The sequence below is a fragment of the Merops nubicus genome, unplaced genomic scaffold (genome assembly GCF_000691845.1).
Source record: "Merops nubicus isolate BGI_N331 unplaced genomic scaffold, ASM69184v1 scaffold16964, whole genome shotgun sequence".
NCBI classification, from domain to species: Eukaryota; Metazoa; Chordata; class Aves; order Coraciiformes; family Meropidae; genus Merops; species Merops nubicus.
Window position 1 is genome coordinate 53,279 of NW_008602421.1, and position 9,415 is coordinate 62,693.

General features: G+C 40.3%; 1 protein-coding gene across 1 annotated transcript in view; it reads left to right on the forward strand.

The window, feature by feature from the left end:
• Positions 1-6,038, forward strand: part of PALLD (palladin, cytoskeletal associated protein) — a 33,704-nt gene extending 27,666 nt beyond the window's left edge. The window contains exons 7-11 of the mRNA XM_008938361.1: positions 1,134-1,266; positions 2,238-2,445; positions 3,141-3,306; positions 4,204-4,337; positions 5,321-6,038. Coding sequence (XP_008936609.1) covers positions 1,134-1,266; positions 2,238-2,445; positions 3,141-3,306; positions 4,204-4,337; positions 5,321-5,493 — 814 coding nt within the window. The 3' untranslated portion in view covers positions 5,494-6,038. The remainder of the gene's footprint in view (positions 1-1,133; positions 1,267-2,237; positions 2,446-3,140; positions 3,307-4,203; positions 4,338-5,320) is intronic.
• The last annotated feature ends 3,377 nt before the right edge of the window (positions 6,039-9,415 follow it).

Below are 9,415 nucleotides of genomic sequence, written 5' to 3' on the forward strand. Positions count from 1 at the left end.
TTCACAACATACTGACATATAAAAACTCCATATTTGGTCGCAAACTCTTAACCTTTTTCTTTTCCATTTAATTTAGGGTAAGATTTTTTTTTCTCCTGTTTTTGACCAGTGCTGCTGTGTTATGCAGCTGCAGCAGTGAGATGGCAGCTTTCAAAAGGACTTTGAGACCTCTGTGGCGCCAGTTAACCTGTCCAGCTCAGCCTTGCAAGACACTTGTACTTTACTGACATTTTACCAACAGTATCTAACCAGGACAGGCATAACTGCCGTAAAGGCAGACCTTGCTTGCTGTGTAGCCCTCACCTGACTAGACACCATCATTTCTGGTTGGCCTTGTGGACCTAGTTACCAAGAGACAGGAACACAGTTCCTCCTCTGTTACCATCCATCTTCTATCCAAGCTATGTGCATGTGAGGCAAAATTGGTTAAGAACTCACTAGCTAGAGTTTAGTGTGGCTTATGAGTTTTAACTTCCACACAGTACAGCATCTTGTTTGCCAAATGTAACAGTTAGAGGTTTTAAGCTTTTTTTGAGGAACAAATATCCACAGCATTTTAACTAACAGAATTTTTCTGTATGGTCTTCAGTAGTGCAGAAAAAGAGAAGCTGGAAAACAAGTCTGGTGTGGAAAGTCTCTTCTCAGCTGAGATGAGTTAGCTTTTAGCTGCTGTTACTGTCAGAAAGGCAAACAAAAAGAATGAGCACTACCACCTGGTGTAAACAGCAACAGTGAAGAGAATAACTGCACAGGACCCCAGAAATGTAGAGCTGAAGCTGCACACTAAGGCTGAGCACCTTATTCTATTTGTATTGTATTGATTTACATACTAACTCTAAACAAAAATACTATAATGTGTAAATAAATGCCACAAGCAATTATTGTGTAGTAAGATTGTTTCCTAGATCATATTTTGCCACAATGTGTGAGTTAAATGAAAGTAATGAGTAAGGACAGTGCAATAATTAACTCAGTCTGAGCCAGATGCTTCCAGTGTACGTGTGTAGAAATGGAGGGATTATGGTACAGGTCAAAGAAGTAATTTAAAAATTCAAAGCTGTCTTATAAATTATTTTGGGCCTTCTGACTTCGCAGAGAAAAACTAATTTACCTTTATTTCATGTTATTTTAAGACCACGATCTCGATCGAGGGACAGTGGTGATGAAAATGAACCAATTCAGGAACGATTCTTCCGGCCTCATTTCCTGCAGGCTCCTGGAGACCTGACTGTTCAGGAAGGAAAGCTGTGCAGAATGGACTGCAAGGCAAGTACCACACAAGCGGCAGCAGCAACTTTTCAGCAGCGTTAGCTGACTCAAAACCCAAGTTTGCCTTCTTTTTAAAGCTGTTTTACCTACTGGCAGTTTCAATGACTGTCAGTAGGTTCATTAATCTTAGCGCTTATGAGGAAGTGGGCGGCAGAAGTTTGCCTCCCCTCCAATGCAGGTGCTCCAGGCAAATTTTACAGCTGACAGGAGACTAATTTTTAGAATTCAGCTGTGGTAGGGTGTGGAGGGAAGCAACACGCTATAGAGACAGTGTGCTTCTCCCATGCAAGTCCTTTTACTAGCCAAGTTTCGATCTCCCATTAATGTTTCAAACAATATAATCTTGATTTATGACTTTGCCTAACAGAATTAATGAAGATTTGGATGTCTTCTATTTACTTGATGCTGATATATTTGGGAGAAGCTATTTGTTTTCAAGCAGTACCACAGCAAATGGCTTTCAAAAGTACAAGCCTTGTTCACACAAACCAAGCATTGACTAGTGCAGGTGGTGCTGTCACCAGGTTAAACCTAAGTGGAATGGAACTTAGTGTTCAATAGTTAGTCACCGAACATCTGTTTGTCAGCAAGTTTTCCACAAAAAGTTAATCTAGAAAGGAGTATGTTCCCATTCCATCTGAAGAGCAAACAATAAAAGACAGACAAAAGGTGTCACCTTGCCTTTTGTTTTGCAATGCATTATTATTTAGCTTCTAGCATATCTAAACACTGATCTTTTTTCTGTCAGGCCCATAAGACATCATGGAATTCAGGGAGTTGGCCAGAAAGTAAGTAAATGAATACGACTGAGTCAATGTATAACTCAGGACAGAATTAGATCTTTAAATCTTGTGGTACATCTGCAGTAGCAAACAAAACCAAACTTCTCTGAAGTAACAAGTCAGGACTTCAGAGTCCAGTGTTTCCTATGGCTAATACCATTTCCCATTATGCTGTTTACACTTAAGGTTAGTGGACTACCGACGCCGGATTTAAACTGGCAACTGAACGGCAGACCGATTCGCCCCGACAGCTCCCACAAGATGCTGGTGCGTGAGAATGGTGTGCACTCCCTGATCATAGAACCTGTCACAGCCAGAGATGCTGGAATCTACACCTGCATTGCCAGCAATCGAGCTGGGGAAAATACTTTCAGCCTGGAGCTCATTGTTGCAGGTAATGTCCTTGTGCTGAGCCTCCACACTGAGCGTTGTGAGGATAGCCTGAAAACAGAACATGGAAGTGCCACCAAGTGACGTGGCTACGGGGTGGGGGGCACAAAAGAAAGCAGGCAAGCAGTAACAGAACTAGAGTACAGTCATAGCTGATACATGCACGGTGTAGCATAAACAGACTGGCAAGTAACCTCTGTGCATGCAGATGGGCCTGCAGACCAAACCGTTTACTCAAATGGACCTTTTAATGGCAATCTGTGCAGACCCTTATCTGGCAATGGGCAGCCAGTGTGATACCAGCAGTGTGCTTCATAGCCTGTTAGACCAATGCCACTGCAGCCTTCTGGTAGAGCAGCTCCTTCTATTATTAAAAGACCATCCTTCTATGGAGTATAAAAGAACAAACTGTTTAGCATTGTTTAATGCAGTCAGTCTGTCTGGTCTTCATGCTCCATGTTTAAATTCTTCCAGGGATGGGGAGGAAACCACCCAGCTCTATTAGTGCTTACATTTCCCCTATTAAAATACTGATGTGTCTGTTTTCTTCAGATGAGCCAGAACTGGACTTTGTGATTAATGCAGACAACACTTAAGTCGCCTGTAGCTTTTTCATTATTGGTTTTTAGCATGTTACTGACAGGAAGCCCACGTTTTCATAAACTGGCATCAACATGACTGCAATCTTTATTCTCACAGCTAAGGAAGTACACAAAGCACCTGTGTTTATAGAGAAGCTACAAAACACTGGTGTGACTGAAGGATTCCCAGTGCGACTGGAGTGTCGAATCTCAGGGGAGCCATCTCCTCAGATATTTTGGAAGAAGGAGAATGAGTCGCTCATGTACAACACCGACCGAGTGAGGTTAGTCTGACAGAGTACTCTTCCCACGAGTAACTGCAGCGACGATTTATCCTCTAACACAAATGAAAACCTAGAAGGCCATAAGAATGCTTTGTGTGACCAGCACCTCATAAAAATTAAGTAGTTATTGTAATAATTTATGACATTTACTCAAACTTGCAGCCAGCCTGGTACCTGAGCCAGAATTAAAATCTTAGTTCTGTTTTCCATCTGCAGACTTAAACAACTATCTTTGTTCTTTAAGCAAGTGGAGAAGGCATTTTTTTCTTCTGGACTTACAAAAATTGTCTGGTGAAAACTGAGGGTCCTAAGTAAAGCTATCTACTGCTCTGCAAAACCCTTGATTCATAACTCTGCTGCATAGTTAAGCAACTAAGATTCAATATTTTATATTCTAAGATCTACAAACTTGTCTCCAATATTTGCCAACATTTTGTTGGAATGTTTAAAAGAAAACTCATGACATATTGCAAGAAAAGGAACTCCTTACTCGTGTGACACTGGAATAAATTACCACTGTCCTTTGAAATAACTAAGAGTATTTCAGTACCTTGTCCCTCAGGTTTTTTATCACTTCCCAGAAAAGCCTAGTGAAGTTCTGGCATCTCTGCTACTTAAATCACATTTCCAGATGTCTCAATCTGTAACTGTGGAAGAGAAGTTACTTTATGCATTTCTGCTTCCTAGTTTTCAATACAGGATATTAAACTGCCAAATTGTCAGGCATACTAAAGGTTTTATTTTCCACTTGCCAATTTCAGAGGAAGTTACATATTAATTAGAAGTGGACTATCATTAATCTGTAACCTCGTCGGGTTGGTTTAGAACAATATTTTAAAACAGTCTACATGGTTTTGCAATTTTTAAATAGGAAATTTTTACTTTTCTTTTGTTCAGCATGCACCAGGACAACTACGGCTACATTTGCCTGCTTATTCAGGGAGCCACCAAGGAGGATGCTGGCTGGTACACCGTGTCAGCTAAGAATGAGGCTGGGATTGTGTCTTGCACTGCCAGGTTGGATGTTTACAGTAAGTGACTTCATTTCCCACCATCACATTAATCCTCTCAAAAGCAACAGTTCTCTAAGTTGCAGTTTGGTCACAGAATGGTTTACATTGGTCTCTCTTTCTTTTGTTCGTAGTTTCTCCTCAATAGTAACGATCCACATCAAGACAACAAATGCTCTGTCAAAGTACATTTCACCATCTTTCAGCTACCTAAGCAAAACAAGCATGCACACTTTGTCTTTGCTTAGTATATGAAATATAGCTAATTAACAACAGATAACAGCATGCTTCCAGTATTTTTGTGGATCATCATTACTATTGCTCTGCTAGCACTCTGCTAACCTTTTGTATTCTTCTGTACATTGGTCTGTAAGACACCTCTGATAGCTACCAGAAGCCCAGTAGATGTTTTATGGCTTTCTGCTTAATAACTCCGTTTGTTCCAAAGCAGCTCCTTACACAGTGAATGTTTTCTTACACCAAAACCTCTTTACCAGTCTTCTCATAACAAGAATAAATGGGGGCTGGGGATGGGTGGAGAGAGACTGGAATAATAAATGATGATTTCTGTGGTGGTAGCGGGACTTATGAATTAGAGACTTGGCTCAGCATACGAGGGGTGGCAACGGCAGCCAGATGATTTCTTTTCACACACAACAAATAACTGTGAAACAGGCTTGTCACTGTAACAGTAGTTCAAGGAAACAACCCACTTGCTGTTACCCTTCTCAGCGACACAAGGGAAGGCAGAAAGCCCTGCCAAGAAGGCAAAGCAACAAACACAGGCACTATTGTTTTTACTTACCACATCTGAAGGTGAAACTAGATGCTGAGGAAAAAAAAAAAACACCATCAAGATATGAAACAAATTAACCTTTGATATAATAACTTTCTGCTGCTCAGAAACTAGCATCTCCTTTACAAAGGGTTGATTGTGCTTCTGGCACGCTTTGTTGCACAGCTCAAAGTGGCTAACATTTTTTTCTTTCCTTTTTAATCCACAGCTCAGTGGCAACAACCACCTCAGACAACCAAGCCAAAGAAGGTGCGGCCCTCAGCCAGCCGATACGCTGCACTTTGTGACCAAGGACTAGACATCAAAGCAGCTTTCCAGCCTGAAGCAAATCCAGTCCACCTGACAATGCCAGCTGGCTTGGTAGAGAGCGATGACCTGTAGATCCAGCTGCTGCTTACATCCTTTTCTTTCAAAGCAGGAACACTGAAAGCCATTGACCAATGATACTCCTATGTCACTTTATGCAAAAGCAGACACACCTTCAAGTACAAAAGCTAAACAAACACAATAACCGTATATTCCTTATTCATTATACCAAATTAGAAGACTAGATAGATTATTAATAGAAATGTACACATTGCACAACAAAACACATTCACTGATTCCTTGTACCTAACTTGCTTCAGCTCTTACGAATAACCCTTTTCATAAAGGCCAAAATACATCAGAGAGACAGATTTTTCAGAACACTCCATGCCTGCATCAGCACTAAGGAGATGCTACACAATCTAATGGTGCCAGATGTTCCATTTGAGACCATTAGCTCACAAAGAGGATTAGAATGTATGGTTACCTATGTTCTAAAATGGCAGTGCATTCTGACAGCTACAACGAACAAGTGCAATATTGTAAGGGAACACAGGAGAAGACAAGGAAGAGACACATGAGCAAAAGCTGTATCTCTGCAAACTGCTCTCTGTTCTACAATGAGCAAACAATCCTGCCTTAAATGCTGTTAGGATGGACATTTCTATAAAGCAACATCAACACCGAAACTTTAAATTCTTTTGTATTTTTCCTTTTTACCATCTAGGAGGAGGCTTACTTAGAAACACAGAGCAGGGAAAGACAGTTCAAGAATTAAGTAAACTTCCTCAAGGTACTGAAGAAAAAGCGCTGACATGTCGTAAGTCTGCTCCAGACGATAAATATTGCTAACTAACTAGGCAGAAGATAAATGCCAACATTATGAACCACTGCAGTATGTTACTGCAAGGTGTGGGAAGGGGACAGGGCAAGAGGTTGCAATTCCCTGTGGAGTTCCTGAAGACAATCTGTAACCTCATAACACCCCCTATCAAGAATTGGAAATTCTAAGGTGAGCTGAAATCTCTAGGGGGTGTATGTATGTGACATCTGACTGTTTAAAGCTTGTGTCATGTGTATGAGGATTTTAGAAATGTATAGTAAGTGAAAAAATGGGTTGAGACTGCAATATGCATTGAAATGACAAATACACACCACAGGTGATAGCTTGCAGCTTTAAGGAAGTAAAAAATGAAGTGGACAAAATAAAATCAAATCTGTGCCTTTTGTTTTTCTTAACATAATGCGTGTCTCTGGTAGAGATTTTTTTTTCTTCTGATTGTAGACAAATTACAGCTCTTTTAATGGGTAGAGCCTGTGTGCCATAGATGAAAGGCCTGAGGCCACTTCCAGATGGCGAGGTGAATCCCCACCAAGCTGGAGCTCCATTTAAGTCAGACCTGACTAGGTAGTTTTAAAGTAGAACCAAATGAATTTCAGATGAAGGGAAGAGAGGGATGAGAAGACTTACTGGGCCTGGTAAGAAGAATAAGCATTTGATGGTACGAGCTACAATACGTTGCTATGAAAGGAAAGCACTGTATTCCTTGTATGAAGCACATATATGGTATCTTTCATTATTTATAATAAATGTTGAAGTCTTTTATCTCGGTTCAGTTATTCAGAAGTCCTGTATGTAGGGTTGTGGTTGGACTTTTTTTTGTTTGGTTGGTTTTGGGGTTTTTTTTGTAATTGTGTATACCATATACTGCATTACTGCTATATGTGCATTGCTTTGTAAGTACACAAGGTTTGTTTTGGTTTTTATTGACTAATAAACTGTAGCACATAAGGTAGTACTATTCTGGTGCAGGATATGACCAGTAATGGGGATTGTTAATTTAGATTAACATCATAGTCTGTCATCGGGGAATAATCTGATTCTGCTCTAGAAAATGTCATATCTGCCAAATTTTTCTCTACTGTGACATGCTAATTTACTTTTTAATTTAGCTTCGCTAGCACTATTTTGCCACCTTTTATTTGTATTTATAAGAAAATGTATTATCATTACTTTGGATTGTTGTGCTGATATAATGTGGGTTTACCATCAATAAATATTACACAAATAGAAAGTTATCCTTCTGGTAAAGACTATTAACGGTTTCAGTACTAGCATGCAAGCATATAATTTAGTAATTTAAATTACTAGGCATATAGATGAAATGAGAGCTATATGCAGCATCTAAAAATGACTAGAATTTATCAGAATCCTCTGCTTGTGATCTGGAATCTTGTTTAAACTGAACAGAGGACCATTACTTCTAAACTCAGAGGAATTTTTACCAAATAAAAGTACTCAAAGATGCCCTTTTTTTTTTCTTTAAATAGGTTAGAAAATAAATACACAGGTCTACCTTGTGTGTCTGATAACTGCAATATGACATCACTTACCACCGAGTGTAAGTAAAGGGTATGGTCCAAGTGCTGCTGAATTTGTTTCAAAACAGTCTAACAAGGCAATATGAAAATTAAAAGAAAAAAGAAAGTTAATATTTACTTGTAAAATCCTGACTATTAATTAGCTTCTCCTTATTTCCTATCTGTGCAAAGATACCAGGAAAGCTGCAAGACTGTAAACCTAAAAGTAAAAGTTTATATTTTGAACACTGATCACTACAAACAGAATTCTCAGCAATTAAGTGAGTCCTGACATGAATGGTAATACTGCAAGCAAAGTCAATGGAGTTCAGTCTGCTCAGAGTAAATAAATTTCTTTGGCTTAGAGACTGAAAAACTGAGACTGCTCTTGTGAGCGGGTTTAAGATGAAGTCATCATCACTTTTGCCTCTGTATGTACATACAGACACACACTTATGTAGTAAATCACATCGCTAAGCAGCAAAATTGTTTTTATGAAAACATTCAGCTGTGCTGTTACTTAGTTACTGGAACTGTTTGGGTTTACAAATGCAGAGATAGAAGCATGGCACAAGAAAGTGACATACTTTTCAAGCCAAAAATCTGAAATTCTTGGAAGCAAAGTAACTTTTGGAAGTTTAACCTCCCTCCATAAACTCCATAGATGTAAATAGAATGACTTGAAAGTGTACATTTATCATTTTATAGGACTAAAAGAAGTCCCAACTTGTTGCAAGACTTCAGGTTTGGCTATGGGAAGACTTTAAATTCTTTAGGAAGCTGCTCAGTCCAAGCATATTTAAAGCAATCAAAGGCTCCGTGCAACTGCTTTCAGGATGATGACACAATGTCATCCAGAAACCTCTGTCAAGAGCACTGAAACAAGGCTGAAATTGGAGAAATTCACTCAACAGCAAAACCACGTACTGTTAGGCAGGTGATGGAGGGCAGGCACAGACTTCATGACTCTGAGAATTAGAATGAAGACCTTTATTCTACACCCAGCATCTACTTTATGGGATTCTTACATCAACTCTCACCAGTCACATCTGTGATTGGTTAACCCTGTGTTGCCCACACCCCAGCAGCATTCCATTGGTTGGTACCTGTTCCTCTTCAGTTCAGCCTGCGCAGTCAGTTTCGCTTCGCTGCTTTTTGGCAAGCTTCTGCTTCTTGTTTCTCTGTTCTTGCATAGTGGTTTTCCCCAGCTTCTTTTTCTGTCCCTCTTATCTGCCTACAAGGATACTAGGTCCTTGCCTTTGCTGCTGCCCAAAGGTCCCACGGGATAGCACAGCTGGAGCTGGCTGTGGCTGAGGCCTCCAGCAAGGCAGGTATTCCTTACTGCAGCGCTGGGCACGCAGGGGATCGCTCCATTTCACCTGCGCTCATCTTTCATGCAAGTTACTCACTCATACATATTCATGAGAACTCCCACAAAGTTCAGCCCCTTTCCCCAGAGTCGTCATCTGCCTCCGTGTCCGCTTGTGATTTCTTGGTCTCTGCCTCCCTCCAGCGCCCTACAATGATTACTGCAGATGGGTCGTTCCATATTCATCAGAACTCCCACAAAGTTCAACCCCTTTCCCCAGAGTCCTCATAATACCTCTGCCTCCGTGTCAGCTTGTGATTTCTTGGT